Source organism: Calypte anna, chromosome 1, assembly GCF_003957555.1.
Source record: "Calypte anna isolate BGI_N300 chromosome 1, bCalAnn1_v1.p, whole genome shotgun sequence".
Lineage (NCBI taxonomy): Eukaryota > Metazoa > Chordata > Aves > Apodiformes > Trochilidae > Calypte > Calypte anna.
Genome location: NC_044244.1, coordinates 180,228,990 through 180,246,498, shown reverse-complemented (window position 1 = coordinate 180,246,498; position 17,509 = coordinate 180,228,990). Strand labels below are relative to the sequence as shown.

Genomic DNA, 17,509 nt, shown 5'->3' with positions numbered 1-17,509 from the left:
TATACCATTAGCTTTGGAAAAACTGATCACAGTGCTTCACAAGAATGCAGCTGGTAACATGTAATTTACAGACCCCTGATTCAGGATGGGCAAGTAAGGTAACTAACTCTTAATTAGCCTTCTGGGATGTGTGGCTTTGTTTTGTTGTTTTGTTTTAAGCCTCCTGTTTTAAAATGTGAATTGCACCAAGAATGTCAATTCTTCTGACCGGTGGCTATAGGATCTTCGGTGTCTGATTGCTAAGAATTACTAATTCATTTTTAATTAAATTGATACATATGGGGCAGAGATGGTATTTGCCTAGGTGAGGCTGGGAGACTGATGCCTGGGGGATTTGCCACCTTCATGCTCTTTTCCCTAAAACAATGTGGGAATTGTATTCAATAGCCATAACTCTATTGCTTCTGCTGTGTTAGACATAAAATTAAAAAATACAACTATCAGTCTATTTTAAGATATATGGAAATGCATGGAACAGATGCTTGATCTCACAACTATTGCACAGCTGCTTACAATTGCAAAGGGGCTTGAATTAACCACCTTGGAAACTCTGATCAAATCCAACTCAACTCGGAACAGCTTAGTTGATCATTACTGTGCTACCAAGTTAACCATTGTTTGAGGTAACACATACCAAAATTTCTTTTGCACTGGGTGCAATTATGTGCTAATTACTTATACAAATTTTAAAACTACAGCAATTTGGGCAAGTGTAACACCAAGTACACTATTTTCTTTTATTAAATTAGGCCTGACTTTAGGAAGAGAGGGAAGATAGAAAGGAAATTCATCCCAAATTATTACTGGTTAACTTTCTAGCTTAAGACAGTCACATATTCCCTCTCTAGGCTGGTGGAAAGAAAGATTAAGACCTTCTATAATACCTTATCAGAGGCTGCTGGGATGAAGTGCTCTAAGAAGATACCTGTTCCTTTCTATGAAGAACAGGAAAGCCCTGGTAACCTCTTTAGATCCGATTAGTTTTTACATAGCTCAAGAATGAAAGGAGTCTCTTGCTTGGGACATTAATTTTCATATTTATATACAGAGTTAAGAGAAGTTGCAAAGTGAAAACTCACCACTGGTGGATTGTCCTGGTTGAGTATGTTTTCCAAGTACCAAGTTTGAATTTGGTTTTGTACAAGTTTACACTGAGCAGCCTGACCAACATCAGCCCAAGGATCACACTACCTCCCCACCACAAAGACTTTAAAGTTATTTTTAACATTGAAAAAAACCACAACAAAAACAACTCCCACCAAAACAATGATTCTAGATCAGAAGGCTTATTTAATAAAAAGAAAAAATTAAGTGATCCTAAAATTACTCAAATGTTGTGTTTTCTTTCCAAAGAAAGGGAATTCCTTATGAGTTCTGCCTCCCATTTTTTTCAAAGGGAGAGAGAGGGGGGGGAGAATGGGGGGGGGAGAATGGGGGGGGAGAATGGGGGGGGGAGAAAGAGGGGGGAGAAAGAGGGGGGGAGAAAGAGGGGAAGAAAGGGGGGAAGAAAGGGGGGGAAGAAAGGGGGGGAAGAAAGGGGGGAAGAAAGGGGGGGAAGAAAGGGGGGGAAGAAAGGGGGGAAGAAAGGGGGGGAAGAAAGGGGGGAAGAAAGGGGGGGAAGAAAGGGGGGAAGAAAGGGGGGGAAGAAAGGGGGGAAGAAAGGGGGGGAAGAAAGGGGGGGAAGAAAGGGGGGAAGAAAGGAGGGGAAGAAAGGAGGGGAAGAAAGGAGGGGAAGAAAGGAGGGGAAGAAAAGGGGGGAAGAAAGGGGGGGAAGAAAGGGGGGGAAGAAAGGGGGGAAGAAAGGGGGGAAGAAAGGGGGGGAAGAAAGGGGGGGAAGAAAGGGGGGAAGAAAGGGGGGGAAGAAAGGGGGGGAAGAAAGGGGGGGAGAAAGGGGGGAAGAAAGGGGGGAAGAGGGGGGGAAGAAAGGGGGGGAAGAAAGGGGGGAAGAAAGGGGGGAGAAAGGGGGGAAGAAAGGGGGGAAGAAAGGGGGGGGAGAAAGGGGGGAGAAAGGGGGGAAGAAAGGGGGGGAAGAAAGGGGGGAAGAAAGGGGGGAAGAAAGGGGGGAAGAAAGGGGGGAAGAAAGGGGGGGAAGAAAGCGGGGGAAGAAAGCGGGGGAAGAAAGCGGGGGAAGAAAGCGGGGGAAGAAAGCGGGGAAGAAAGCGGGGAAGAAAGCGGGGGAGAAAGGGGGGGATGATTCAGCCCTCAGCACCTATTGTTGCTAGTTGTCAAAATAAGATTTATTTCTCTTTCAGGTACCAAAATTTGGAGTATATAAGCTCACCAAAGAAGGAAGTCAACATAAGAGAAGTCTAATTTACTCATGGGAAATACATAAAGGGCAAGTTTCCACATGTGCAGCAGCACTCACCTAATTTCCTAAACACGAAGTGTGTACTAACTTCTTACATCACAGACCACCACCAATTCCAAGTGTGAGGAAAGAGCCCATATGCAGACACCTATATTTACCTATTGACCTTCCTTGTGCACGCACAGCTTTGTAAAGTCTAAGAGCAGAGCATGGCCCCCCACCAACATATGACTAAGAAGTAGACAGTTAAGGAGCTGCTCCTTAAAAACACTGCTGCCTCAAGACAGAACCTCAGCTTGAAATGCCTATTTAGCAGATTAAATTATTTTAATGTTTAATGTCACTGGTCAAGTGACAAATCCAGCACTACCCACTTCAATCTAAATTACAGGATTAGTCTGACTCATCTTAGATCTAGCCAGCCTGTTCTTCCTGCACTACAGCATTACTCCCATTCTTGTCTTCTGGACAGCCATTCCAAGTTTTATTTAGACTTTTCTATTACTCATCCAACACGAGAAGACTCCTCTGCATTCCATGACATTTGACTTCAAGATGTCTATTTTAGTTCTCTTACATATACAGAAATGGCAATCAATTATGTTGGTCTTACCTGTTTCTCACTGAGATGGTTGGTTAGTAATAAACTGAGATCAGCTTTCCAATGAAACTATAATATGCTTTTTTGCACCTAAAATGTGAGAGAATCTCAATTATGTGTTTTAGCAGACTTGCACAACAAATAGCATAGACTTCAAACCAGAAAGCACATTTATAATGTGCCTATTTTAAAAATAGATTTTCCTACGTCAAACATAAAAAGATCCAAAATCTCAGAACAGGAACTGAGAAACAGAGAATTATCTATCCATTACCTTAGTATAACAACTCAGTGCAGATCACAGCACGAGACACAAGTTAGCCTTAACTTATAAACATGCTGACTTTTTCTATGGAGCAAATTTTCTTCTACTGCACTCCAAACAATTCTTCAAGACTTTTTAGGCCCAAATAACTCTATGGAAAACCCCACCACAAACAAAGCCATAAAGCCATCAGAAGTGTCACAGTGCAGGCTACCTGATTTAACACCTTGCTCTTCAGGGCCACTTTCCACCCACTGACTGTCACTGGCTAGCAATCGATTTTGTGATTCACTGAGTGGTCGAGGAGGGAATGACTGATTGGCTCCAGAGCTGAGAAGTAAGCAAAGTCAACAGGAATTCTGTCATATCAGCAGCTGCTTATTTCAGACATTTCTAGAGAAGTGAAGTTACTTCAGACCAGAGCAAAGCAAACAAAAAAGCCCACTCTACCAAAAATGCCCCCCTGCCTTCAACCCTTCTTCTCTTGCAGGCTTGTTCCAGTCCTCAGTCTAGACCCTTACCTGACACAGACCACTTGCAGTTCTAGTGAACAAAAAAACACAGACAGACATGAAACAGCATCCTGACAACACTGCTACTGCCACGCAGTCAAAAAGAAAACCTAATGAGTACTGTCTGGAAGAACAGCATAACCATCAGTAAATGCTAGGGTCTTCTGCTAAACATGTTCCTAATAGAAAAGGATACTCCACTGTTTGCATGAGGATCCTGCTCTTGTGTAAATTTCACAGGTGATTATGCACTGGAAGAAGCTTCTTTTCAATCTTCCCACTAAACCCCCCTTAAGGCCTGGAAACTCAGCTACACATTCACTGAACTATACAGAAGACTTCCGAAATGGCAAATGTAAACTCCCTCAGAAGTTTCCCATACTCCCTCCCGGGTCTTTGAATCTAAAACAGGCTTCCTGAAAATACACTACAGATACAAACTGTGCAGATTTGGAGGGATAAAAAGTAAAGAACTAAAACTCTCCAGTGTTAAACCCCAGAAATAAATAGCCACAGTGATTTACCTCTCTTGCAAACTGTCTCAGCATCCCTCATTAAAGCATACTGGAGGAGGTGAAATACCAATTAACACCTGGCCTTTCTCTCAATCAAAAAAATATCTTAAGCTTTTTATTTTTAATTTTTCCCTCCAAAGATTAGTCTTCATTAGGACTTTTTTGATTGATGCTAAGAGCCAATAACCTCTCATTCTGTATTAGTTTCCTTAAATCCATATCCTCTGTTACAGGTACCAAGAAATAGGCTTTCTGCATTAAACAGCACCATTTTTTAGTCTTGATCCGTTCTGTCCTTGTCTGAAGACTTACAAACTCACTCTGAAGATGACAAGAAGTATACAAAAATTAGAAAAATAATTTTGAATTTTTTAGAAATCCAGATGAAATATGGAGCAGAACAAAATCAGTATCTTAAATTTTATATATATATATATATATATATATACACACACTTACCTTTTGGCAGGTTCATTTTGGCTTGAGACAGCGAGTTGCTCTGGATCCATAATCACCAAACGAGTTGGAAAATTACAACCATCTCCCAAACTAAGCCAGAAACAAAGATCCAAATCACTGTTTGTAGTGGACTTTAATTAACTGAATAAGTATGTATGCAAAAGGCAAACACTACAGGCTCAAATCAATTATTGAGTGCAGCACTGAACTCCAGACTTGAGCAAGTCAGTTCTACCACCAAGCCAGATCATCAGTTAATTAAAACCTGGAGCTCAAAACATTCCCACCCTATCATTCAGTATGGATTGCTGAGCACAGCAGTAGTCTACACATTTCAGAAACATCACTGTGTTTCTGAAGACCATGCCCTAGTCTTTGTGAAGAGACAGTCAGACTACCTGGTATTTATAACCCCAGAAACTGTAGCATAACTATTGTCCTGGTGGTCAAGCCTTCCCCTTTGCCCAGCATTTTGAAGTCAGCTAAGTCTTCTTTTAGAGCAAATTTCATCAGGATATAACGTTGTGGCAAAGCAGACTGGTACATCTACATTATAGCATCTTTTTTCTAAAACCCATGAAAAGTCATGGTAGTTGAGCAAACAGCTAAGCCAACTTAAAATCTTGTCATTAGCTCTGCTGTTTGCTATCAGATCTAAGTTTCACAAATAGATTCACTGGCATTTTAAACTGATACACAACCCCCCAAAAGCAGTGTTGAAACACAGCACCTACTTTGTTTTTCTGACTTTCTTAGTGGTGAGAGTGGGCAGCAGGTCACTCTTGATCCATCAAGCTTTTCTGATGCTTGTCTGCAACTCCCTAAGACTAACTCAGCTGAAGTTTTAAAAGAAAATTTGCATTGTATCAGATTTTTTTTTGCCTTGCTGCTTATTTACATGCACTTCCTCAGGTGGTTTTCAATACTAAAACAGTAATCTACAGCCACAGCAAAGCTGTCATTTTTTCTCATGGTTAAGAGGGGAGTATTTTTAAACTGATGCTGTTTCAGTACAGCTGAAGTTCACACACTTGTATCTCCTCTGAGTTGCTCACTTCTGCTCTATAATCAGACACTACTACTACCACCAAAAGATGTATAATTTTTGAAATTGCAAATATTCAACAATATTCATTGTGAAGGTTTACAAGTTGGCTTTTCAGTTGTGCTTTGTTTTTTAGGAGGTGGGGAAGCCAGGTGAAAGAGACAGAGTAACTTTATTCCCCAGTTTACTCACTATCAGACTGAATACCTGGTAAAGATAGGGATTAGCCAATACTTCTTTTCATCTCCAAAAACCTCCCTCAGATTTTTGCTGTATCCAAGAGAAAAGCCATTTTTATCAGGGCCATTTCGAAACATGGGTGCACGAAATGTTTCTGCAAAAGAAAAACATACAATATCTCTAAAGTGACAAGGAGTGACGGAAGATGAATAAACAGCCTCAAACTTTTCTACTGTGAACAGTGTTGGGAAAGGTGACACAATCTTGATATGATTACAGAGAAAAAGTCACCATCGAAGAGTGGGGGAAAAAAAGCAACCCAGCATTAGTAACAGAAATAGAAATGAAGGGTAAAAAGTTCACCTAAGCAAAACAGTCATCTTTCTTTACATTTTACATCAGGTCTGAGACCGAGCTAAGCACCATCAGATAACACTTCCCTTAGCCACTGATGACGAGCTCTCTCTTTGGCCTTTGAAGCCTTCTTTGAGCAGAAGACTTCCTCATCTAGAAACAATTTACTGTAAGTACTCCTGGACATAAAGCCATGCAGAACAGTTTTTTCCACTTCTGTTATGGTCTGAGGTTCAATTACAGAAAGTGGCATCAGAGAAAGACAAGATCTATTTCATTAAAACCACAGACACAACACAAACTACAATAAAGCACCACTGTTTTTCCAGTCAGACAAGTTTAACCCTTGGCCCAGAACCAATAGGACTCATTGCTCTCCCCATACCAACAGAACCAACAGGACTCATTGCTCTCCCCATACCAACAGCTTGTCTTCTTACAGTCATGATCCAGAAAGTAAATAAAGTACTAACTGTGCTGATAACTATGACCACTGACTTTCAGGCAAGGAACATGCTAAAATTTTCTTCAACACTGAAGAAGAGATGGTGAATACTCTCTAGCTGTAGATACATCAAGAGAAAAAGAACTCAAATAATCCTCTTGACAAGCAATCAAAAAAACTTCCTTTTCCTCCATCAAAAAATTCTAGCCACCTGAAAATTATTTCATTTTCAATCAACCCACTTAATTTTGAGGACAGAAATTTAACTTTGACTGAAAAGTATGAGACTATGACCTATTCACAGTTGTGGAAATACCCACCAGTCCCTGTCCCCTCACCCTTCTTTTTAAAACACATTAGAAAATGCTTTAGCAAGAACTCAGATATTTTAACTAATTGCTTATGCTGGTGAGTGCCATTTAAAAAATTTAGGCATAGAAATTATGTGAATCTCTGGTATTACTCAGGAAATGTATAGCAGTATTTCTATATTTCCGTTTTTACTGTATTGCTTTTATAAGCCACTTCCTAATAGTGAGGTCGATTTTATTTCACAGGATTTAAGAGTATCTTCTGGATCTGGTTCAAAATGTAGTATTTTCACATACAATAATGCCTTCATCTTGGTTGGGGCCACCTAGCTACTCAAAGTATTGCAACAACAAGGTTACTGGCAAGTAATAATTGTGTTACATACTTAACACTATAAAAAAAACCCCACAACAAAAAAGCACAGTGCCCTAGAAATCTCAAAATTACAAACAAAACAAATTAACATTAACGATGACTCCAATGTTTGGCTCCAGCAGAGGATCCCTACACATACTTCATTTTCCTGTTTGTTTCGCATTTAATTACTTTCACCAAATACACTTTTTATTGCACAATATTTAAAAATTCCATTTATATGTGATGGCATATCCTGCAGGCCTCAAATTCTCATTGACTTGTTGGTTTTCTCAACAAGGAACAGTTCCATATTCCAATTAACTGACCTATGGTTGACCTGTTTTTGCCAACTAGCCAGCAGTGGTAGCTGAAGAGTGACAGTATGCTGATGAAGAACATGGCTGCCACAAAGAAAAGGAAGAGTACGTGGAATTTTGCATGGGTATCTGGCAATTCATTCTGGGGAGAAAGAGAGAAAGAGGTTAATACGTTAATGCTTTTTAGAAACGAATGCAGTATTATTGTGAAACATTTTCTGCCACACCTATTCTGTGACAGGTCTTTCATCTCACTTTTCACAGAAAAAATGTCCAATGAACAAAAAAACACAAGCCCAGCTTTCCTTCCATGTCACATGAAGCTGTGTGTAACAGCATTTAACACTGATGGGTACATATGAGTTTTATAGCATGAGTGTGTGTGTTCATTTGTTTTATAGCACTTTGTTTTATAGTGCTGTGTACAATTGAGTTGTGTTGTTTTTTTTTAAATGCACAGTATTTAGGAGGGAAGGAAAAAAGTTTCCTATACTATATATTAACCTGGACTGTATGTTTCCCAGACTTTGTTTCCTACACTAACTGTGCAGGCACACCCAAAGAGACACAGAGAAAACACATCCAAAATCATTTTCTTTAAAGAGAAGAAATTACAAAAACAATTCCAGACACTTTCCTGGCAAGGAAGTAACACCAAACCTACTTCTGAACTGGTATAAGGAACGTGAAAGAGAAATGGCTGTCACATGGTGTGTTTCTAAGACTGAATGGTTCCTAGGCAAGCCCTGAAAGAGATGTCAATTTTTTGATCTCTAAGGTTAAGGCAATGATCAGCATGTACCTAGCAAAACACATCTGCCACATCTGGCCAGCCAGAAGTGTTTTCATACATGAAAAACAACAATCTCAGTGCAACTACCATATAAAAAATAACCTCCCACCCATTTGAATAGTTGGGTCCATGCCAAACCCCAACTATTTTAAAGCTTGTGTGTTCAATAGGCCAATGGGACTTGTAACAATACTCTTCTACTGCTATATCCTCAAAATCACAGTACCAACTAGTTGGCATTTGACAGCACTATGAAAGTAGAAACTCTGTTTTTATTCAGCTGGTTAGTTAATATTATTGCCATTACTTTTTCCATTAGCTTGTTCAGTATACCCACTCATGTAAAGCTGATTTTTCTTTTTTTAGACTAAACCACACTTCAGTTTAAGATCAAGTGCACATAAGTATATCTACAATCCTGTACATTGCCTATATTCACAGATTACAAGTCTTCTTCTGTGATGGTATAAATAGCTACCATGAAAGACTGGACTAGAAAAATTATAGTAGGAACAGTATTGAAATAATTACAGCAAATTGGATTTTACCTTTGGACAATTCTCTGCAGCTTTCCTGCGGCAAAGCTTTGCGCAAACAAAGACAATTTATTACACACTGGAATTACATTAGGATGAGTGTTTGAAAACAGCACAGGCTTTGTTAAGAAAGTGATGGTTGGTGTGCACAAGTGTGCCAAGTTCCAACGCCCATCAGCAGCCTCAGCCCTTGCTCTCCAAGAGAAAGGAGGGGAGAGTACACAAGAGCACACTACTAACTTCCAAGACATGAAACTTTCTAGCAAAGCAGAGAAGTGTTGCTATTCAGATTGCAATTGGATCACTGCCACGGGGTTCCTCAACCTGAACAACATGACTACAACAGATGCATTCTTTGCTATTAGTTTCTAGGACAAGTTACTTGAATGTTCTGTATGAGGAAACCATTCACAAAGGTCTGAAAAGCTCAGAATACTCTAGAGGTATGAAGCTATGACTTGCAAATTATAAATTTTTTTCCTACTTCAGGACGTATCTATTACCATTATAGTTTCAGTCAAAACCATTAAGAAAACAAATTTCCATTCTTTGCACAATTTTCTTTGTTTAAAAAAAGAAGCCAAAACAGATCAGTAGTTTTTCTTCTTCCCAACATCCTTTAATATTGAAAATTTATTTGTGGGATGTGTCTTTAGCCAAACATCTGAAATTGAACCAGTCCTTAAGAAAATAAAGCAAGAAACAGGAAAGCTTAGTTTAAATTAGCTTTTAAATTCCAAAATTGATACTTAAAGCATTATATTAGCCACCTTAGCTAAGATGCTAACACTTAATGAATCTGTTGCAGGCAAGATTTATGGCATTCTCTGTGCAGAAGACCTAGGGAGAATGCAAGCTTTTACCTTGGAGTTAGGCAGACATATCCAGCATTTTAAAACACGCTGGTTACCATCAGATCATGCTAGAGTAACCAAATGACAGCAAAGCCCAGCTCTCTCAATTGTCATGTAAGTTCAGTTTCCTTATTTACTGACATTTTTTGGATGCAGTTTTCCTTGGAGAATTTCTGCAGCTGTCCCCCTCTCCCCTGCCACAGGGATGTATTAAGTTCTGTGATCCCTCAAAATCAAGGCTACCAAAATACATACTCCAATTACTGCTTGTTCTTAAGTGTCATGCTAAAGCTATGATTACTTTACCTACCTCAAAGCACAGTGCAGTGCTTCCAAATTTCCTAGTTAATTTTTCTTACTTCTATGACTCTCCTGGAATTGACTATTTAAACAAACAGTTGCCTATAAAGAATTCTCAGGCCAGTTGGTTTTGAAGCTCACAGTGCAGCAGTAGCTTAGTCTCTGTATCTTTGTGGGCCAGAAAATAAAAGTTCATTCCAGTTGCATCTTTCTAACACAGAAGCTCTACAACCTGCAGAAGGACTTGTTCAATTATGTCTGATCAATCTGCAGGATCCCCAGGGAACATTTACATTTTATGTCTATCTAGTTTCAGCCACTGGTTTTATGTTCTTGAATAACAGTTGCAGAACTGAAGCATCTTTCAAAAAAAGGTCAATTCCTTTCTGGAGAGAAGCATGCAGGCTTTGAGTGAATGAAACAGCTGTGTTCTTATTCATAATTGTGTTCTATCAGAGAATGAAACTTCAGACATTAAAATCATTATGCTTTGTAGCAGCACAGAAGCAGAGACTTGCAGGTGAGAAAGCTGCAGAGCTTACAAAGGGAAGCAAATTGCACAATAAATTTGGGCTTCTTAACACAGATAATAGATTAAAGCCCATCACTATTCTAAAGAGTACTCTAAAAACTCATTCACAAGCATAGTCATTTGAGCATCCATCAGGTCACACAGCCCCCCAAACAAATCTCATAACAAAAAAATGGGCTGTCAGAGCTTTACTTGTTACCTATCTGTAGTAGCTAGGTCTAGATTAAATCTAGAAAAAATCCTAAGGAGATCTGGTTTATGTCCTTATGTGTATATGCAAGAGGAATAAGTTCTAACTAAGGCTCTGGAACCCTCTTTTTGTTGTTGTGGTGGTGGTGGTGGTTTTTTTTGTTGTTATTAATCAAAGTTTTACAGAAGCATGTGCCATCATCCAGAACAAGTATCAGACCCTTGAATTAGATATACTCAGGATTGCCACTCAGGATTGGTGGACAGGGTAAGGCACTGAAAACAGCAGTAAAATGTAGAAGTTTCAAGGGAGAGGGAGTGCACCAAGAATGAGAGTACCACTAGGCACTATGTAAACAAGGAAGCAAGGACTGGGCGTTCAGCCAGTGCTCATGTTTGTGTCAAATACATTTGGTTAACTGAGGTTTTATCCACTCATCTTTTAACAGCTTCCTAGATAGAAGTAAAAACTTAATGAATATAGGAAAGGTATTTACAAGTATAAAAAAGGAGTTATTCATGCTCCCTTGAGCTACAGAAGAAATGCTAACATCTGTATGAGCTGGTAGTAAATATTTATAGCTAGTGTGGTCATTCCACCACTGTGTGAATAGTATCAAGATCTTTCTTCAGCACTTATTCATAGAACATGAGAGATGCAACTTAAGACTTGCTTTTGCAAGTTGGAAAAGACTTCTTCAGCAGAAGAGGCTGTCTGGTGTACGTGTCTCACAATGCTTGCAAGCATCTGCATTTCTGTGTCATGTCTACGCAAGCATTATCAACAGTGCAAACCAAAGGATTATTAAAATTTTTGTAGTTAGCACATACACCTTCACAACCTCAGTACTACAAATTCTGAACTGAGGAAAGCTGCACTCCCCAAGAAGCAGTTCATTTTCCATCCCAGGGCTCACTATACAAAGCTGCTGGTTGCACACTTTCTCTGAAAAACGTGTGAGGAAGCAAAAAAAAACCACAAAAAACCAAACCACAACCAAACCCACTACCTTCTGAAGCTGTAATATTTCTGATAGTCAAGCTTTCATGGGGGAAAAAGATACCTTGAGAGCCTCAGCAGAAAATGTCAAAACAGTAATCTGTCTGATGCTATGGCAGCCAAAGCTGAGAATTAGCAATACACTGAAGCACATGTCAGCAGTATTTGTCTTTCATCTAGATACAGAAGTAGAGAGAAGTTTCCAAGACTCTCTTGTGCAGCCAGCATCAGTTGCCAATGGCTTACATACATGATTATGGTGCTGCCACCTCTTTCTGGAAGTCTACTTTAATTGAGGTATTATAAGATCAGAGGAATATAAACTTTGTGGAAAAAATGATTGAATGTAAGCACAGGGAGTCAGAGACTTATTCTAATGATAAGATTATGGCATCACCAGATTCTGTCTTAGATGCAACCAGAAATGAAAGCAACAAGTGCAAGCACACAACTACATTGTCTACTGTCACATTTCAGAAGTATTGCAGGAAGCACTTCAAATAGCTTAATAATTAAAAAAAAATTCCTCTTAAGTTTACTTCCTCTGCTCAAGGGCCCACTTCAATATTGTGTCCGATGGGCTTTGGAAGAGGCTTGCTGAAAATGTTGGTATTAAATGTTCATTGGTGATCAGATGTCCTGTGGATTTTTGTTGCACTAACACTTATGAAGTGAGCTGACAAAGCAAATTAAATTTCTTGACTCAAGCACTGACTAGGAAATATGTAAAAGCGTACCTACATTTTCATTAGAAATTGCACACAAAGCACTGGAAAGCAGCAAGGCAGATGTTTGGGAGTGGCACATTCACAAATTAAAAATTTAACTATTTACAGTCAAGCAAGACTGAAAAGCAGAGTCAGACCATTTCATTTGCAATATATGTCAAGCCACAGCTACGACTGATAAAATACTTCTGTAGCTTTCATCTCACACAATACTGACAGCTCAGTTCCCATGTAGTTCCTTGCTCTCCAGTGACAAGCTGCTATACAGAACTGACAGACCAAGAGAAACACAGTATTTTGGCAGATGAGACCCATAGGCTTAGATGAATACAAATGTAGGTACTCCTTGCACTAATCTTACCTGTCTAATGCCAACTGTCCCAAAGTACAGCTATTCTGAATACGTAATCAAGCTTCTCTTGCCCTGACATGGCAACATCTCTTTGCTCCAATAAAGATTATTTCTACAGCTACAGATATTGTCTGCTTTTCACAGCTACTCTGACAGCAACTAGTGCCCAAGAAATATGTGCTGTTATTTACTTATAAAGATGTGATGGAGAGCCTTCCACTTACAGATTTTTCCCATACTATTTAATGGAAACTGATTAAGAGAATTCTGATACTGAGTATTCTGCCTTGAGACAAGAAGGCACAATATGGGGCTTTGGAGATGAAAGGGAACAACATCAGAAGACACACTCTTCAGCCTGGAATGTGACTGAAACAAAACTGATAGGTGGAATATAGCACTGACATACAAAGATGCTTGCCCTTCCCATACATGTTATTACATCTAGTAAGATGCATGTATTTGTTTTGATCATTTGACAACTGACAGGAGTTGCAAGGAAGATGTGCATTCTACCCGTATCAGATGGATAAAAGCTGCTAGTATGAAGTTCTGACACACCTACCCAAGGACTCTAAAACAGAGCTCAGTCAGCTCCCAAGAAACTAATCTGCCTTCTCTGGTAGCGGATTATCCATAAACAAGTCTAGTAAGATACAAAATTGTTATTTATGTTTGTCAGTATTTTTATATGTACTTGTGTGTATATAGATATATACACATATATTATGTGTATATATATATATATATACACACAATTGTTTGATACAGCCAGTTCTTTGTATATGTACACATCTATATCTAATAGTCTTGAAAGAACTGAGTTGACCTGTGGCACTCAATATTCATGGGGCAGAGAAAATGCAATGTCCACATCAGAACTTCTTCCCCAATTACTCATCTGGGGCACTGTAATACATTTAATTAATTAATATTCTAAAGGTTCTCCTGCTTCAGTCATTCCAATTGATGGTATTAATGGTAATGAGCTATGGAAGAGAGTAAATGGTGAGTGACAACATGCTGATACAGCCTCCAATAACACATGCAAAATTAAACAAATTAATAACAACAGCTTTGAAACTTACTGTCCAAAACTTTATGAAGTACTGCAAGACTGTAGCGGCAACAAACAGACAGTACAATAAGGAATACATTAAAAACAGGAGGAAGAATTTGTAGTTAGAAAATCCCACACAATTATTCACCCTAGAAGGAAGAGAAAGAGGTTAGTACGATACAGTAAAAAACAAAAAAAAACCAACAAAAAAACCCCCAGTACATTCAGCTTTTGCAGAGCATAATGTGTATGATGTCTGTCAGTGGTATGCCCAAAACAGCCTAGCACTAGTGTTTTAGAAACATTTTAAGACACCATTTTGAATTAAGTCTCTTTCCTTAGTCCAAATGATCTGGGCCCATCACGTAAATTTTGTTCTCCAGCAAGTTCTACAGGACAGGACATGAGCTGGCAAAGTGTGCAATATGTGCAGCCTGCACAGGAAACATCTCTCACACCATGAACTAACTGCAGTCATTGTGAAAGATCATACAAACCACTCCATCAACTACAATGGATGTTGCTTTGGTCACCCTCAAGTCAACTACTGGTTGCAGCAGTTTTATAGTGGCAGCAGGTAATATTTTTACTGACTACCAGTAAAAATAAACTGCAGAAGAGCAACTGTCTGAGGGGGTCTTATGCAACATCTAGAATTGAGAACTGATTTTCACAGTGTAGTGGGGATCTCCTCTCCCAGCAACAATACCAAAGTAAGCAAAAGAAAGAAATGCCATCATGGGCATCTCATAATGAGACTCATAGGTCTCAATAATGCCAGGATTCCACTGTACAAGGAGAAACTGCATGATTTGGGCTACTGGGCCTCGATGTTGCAGCAGATACTAGGAGCAAAATTTGTTTTCACATATTACAGCCTAAAGAAGTTCTGTGAGAATCAAGTTTTATTTCAATGTTTCATTTTTTGAAGAAGCATGTAATTTATCATGTAGGATCAAATTCATCACTACTATACCGATTTGTTTTGTTTTGTTTTTATAAGCTTACCAGGGACAATGGTGGTCCATTTTTAGTACACATCTGAAAGAAACAAATTTCCAGTAAGCTATGGTAAAAAATACATTTTTCTAAGACACATACTTCTAGCTTCTACATGTCCAGGGCTTGGGTTTTGTATTTATTTATTTTTAAAACTATTTTGTGACACTGTATCTTTTTCAAGTTCTGAGCCACAGCCAGTTCTCTGTATTAAAGCAGCCATCCTTTCACCCCAAAGGACCAAGTGAGATTCAGAAGAGTTAAGAAAAAATCTCTTAAATTAACAGAGGGAGCATTACTGAGCATGTTGTAGTTCATTACTCCACACTAGTTTTATGTCCATACTGAGAGAAAACAAATCCAAATGGCCCTTCAGAGTTGTGTGGATAAGGTATGTTAGCCTGGCATTCACTTCAACAGTATGCCTTGGGGCTATTTGTGCTACCTTTTTTTTGCTTGCTGCTTCCTTGCTTGTTTTATAAAGACAATTAAGTAAAAGAGCAGCACAGTCAGTAATTTGACTAGTCCACATACCATCTGAATCCATTTTTAGTATGAGGACAGATCCTAGACATTTCAGAGACACAGACATTCATTGTATTTGTTAATAAATTTTATTTTGGCCAAAAGATGTGTCTTAGGTGCTTCAGCCTACTGAAGTCTCACTCATAGCCTCAGTCTTCTGTGCCCTTAAAGACTTGTCTGATGATTCACAATAAGGCAAGGGAATAACAGTGATGTCTTTGAAATGGTTAAGGCATGTAATTGCACTGCCAATCTTTGAGATAAAGATTTTGAACATTATTATTAGCACACACCTGTTTCAAGGCTGCAGAAATAAGATACAATGGAAGAGTTCTATAACAGGCGTATCTCAGATGCTGTTATCTCAGACCTGCCTTTCCTTATTTCCAGTCACTGCTTTCTTTATTTATTTTTTAAAATATAAGCAGTGTTTTAGAAAGCTGCAAGCACGTTTCCTAAAAAGTTCTGCCACTTCAGATAATGGGGCTGCAATAATAACATGGCACCAACAGGAGGAACTTTGGTCTTTCATGAAATCCAGGTACTGGGGGTCTGGGAGAAGAAGGAGGAATAAAACCTGCTGCTATGCAAGGCTGACACACTGAAGAAATGAAGACACTAAAGTGATAATTGCAGGAGAGAGAATAATTTCAGATTCAGTAACTTACATGTCACAAGCAGAGCAGTGGTGGCAGCGGTCAGGTTTGATTAGCTGGCATCTGTCACAGTATCTGATTGCTGCATTCAGGTGGCAAGGGTCAAGTCATTAGAACTCATTAAATATTTCAAAGGTTTTCCCCCCTTAACATGAACTGAAGCTTTAAAGTTTCCTGCCCTCCCCTGCCACAACCATTCTCAAAGACCTTCATGTGCCTGCTCTCATTTGATAGGTACTTCTGAGTTTTTAAAATATGCAACATAGTAAAATATTTAAAACACCTTCACCTATACTAGTGTATTAAGTCCATTTAATTTACTCTTTGGCTCCACAGTCTTCCCATCCTTTATCCTCCCCTTTGGTTGCTTGCTTTTCATCTCTGGACAGGGTACTCACTTTCATTGTGAAACTACATTCTTTCAGAAAGCCAACTCTCTGCATTATTTTGTTGTCCTCTTTAGCAAATAGTGATCTAGCAGACTGTTCAGTAAATTAGCTCTTCCTCATTCTAGATATTTTTAAACAAGCCTTCTGTCTCTGCTCAGTGGAAGCAAGACACCAGCACAGTCAGTTTTTAAAGGAGGAGGAAAGGCAACACCTACAGCTGAGTAGAGCTGCTAAAAGCTGGCAAGAGCATCCCAGACCACTCCAGGAACTTAAGACTGGGATTCCCTTAAAGGGAGGCTTGTATGCTAAAAAAGCCAGGTCTTTGTCTGGAAAGTCACAGGAAAGTTCAGTAACACTTACTCTGAGTAGTTTATATTTTTGGAAAACTCAATAGTTTCAAGAAATTGAAACACATATATGCACACACACACACATATATATATAAATAATACATTTTTAAAGAATATACATATGCATAAGACAGCAGTTTCACAGATCATTCATACATAAGTTGGAATAAAAATGCCTATATGTATTAAAGGCAAATACAGAAATAGCCCATAATTAGCTCTGTACTGAATTGCAATTAGGAAGGAAACAACATTTATTCCTTCCTTAAAGTCTGGCCTGTATGCTGTTTCTACTCCAGCTTAACTGATACAAATCATAAAAAAAAGGTTAAAGGGGGACGTAAGTCATTATAAAATTGAGCAAAAGAGTTAAATTTCTCTATTTCTAGCTGCACTAGCTATATTTCTTTGATGTATTAATTTTTTATAGAGACAATTAGAGATAAATGCTGTTACCTATCTGCTTGCTAGAAAAACTTAAAAAAAAAAATAATTTCCAAATACTGGCTACATGTTGAGATCCCCAGACAAAGGATTACAGTTTCTCCTGGGCGGGGGGAGGGAACAACAAAA

The 17,509-nt window shown here is 38.9% G+C and overlaps 1 protein-coding gene across 2 annotated transcripts in view; it reads right to left on the bottom strand.

The window, feature by feature from the left end:
* The window catches only part of ZDHHC20 (zinc finger DHHC-type containing 20), a 48,437-nt gene that overhangs the window by 5,537 nt on the left and 25,391 nt on the right, over positions 1–17,509 (bottom strand). The window contains exons 5-12 of one of the 2 annotated variants that reach the window (XM_008502330.2): positions 16,210–16,279; positions 15,026–15,058; positions 14,046–14,166; positions 7,683–7,815; positions 5,916–6,042; positions 4,664–4,753; positions 3,392–3,507; positions 2,925–3,002 (exon numbers count right to left, since the gene is read on the bottom strand). In XM_008502330.2, the coding sequence (XP_008500552.2) occupies positions 2,965–3,002; positions 3,392–3,507; positions 4,664–4,753; positions 5,916–6,042; positions 7,683–7,815; positions 14,046–14,166; positions 15,026–15,058; positions 16,210–16,279 (728 nt within the window). In that variant the 3' untranslated portion in view covers positions 2,925–2,964. The remainder of the gene's footprint in view (positions 1–2,924; positions 3,003–3,391; positions 3,508–4,663; positions 4,754–5,915; positions 6,043–7,682; positions 7,816–14,045; positions 14,167–15,025; positions 15,059–16,209; positions 16,280–17,509) is intronic. The other variant, XM_030446071.1, reaches the window with a different exon arrangement.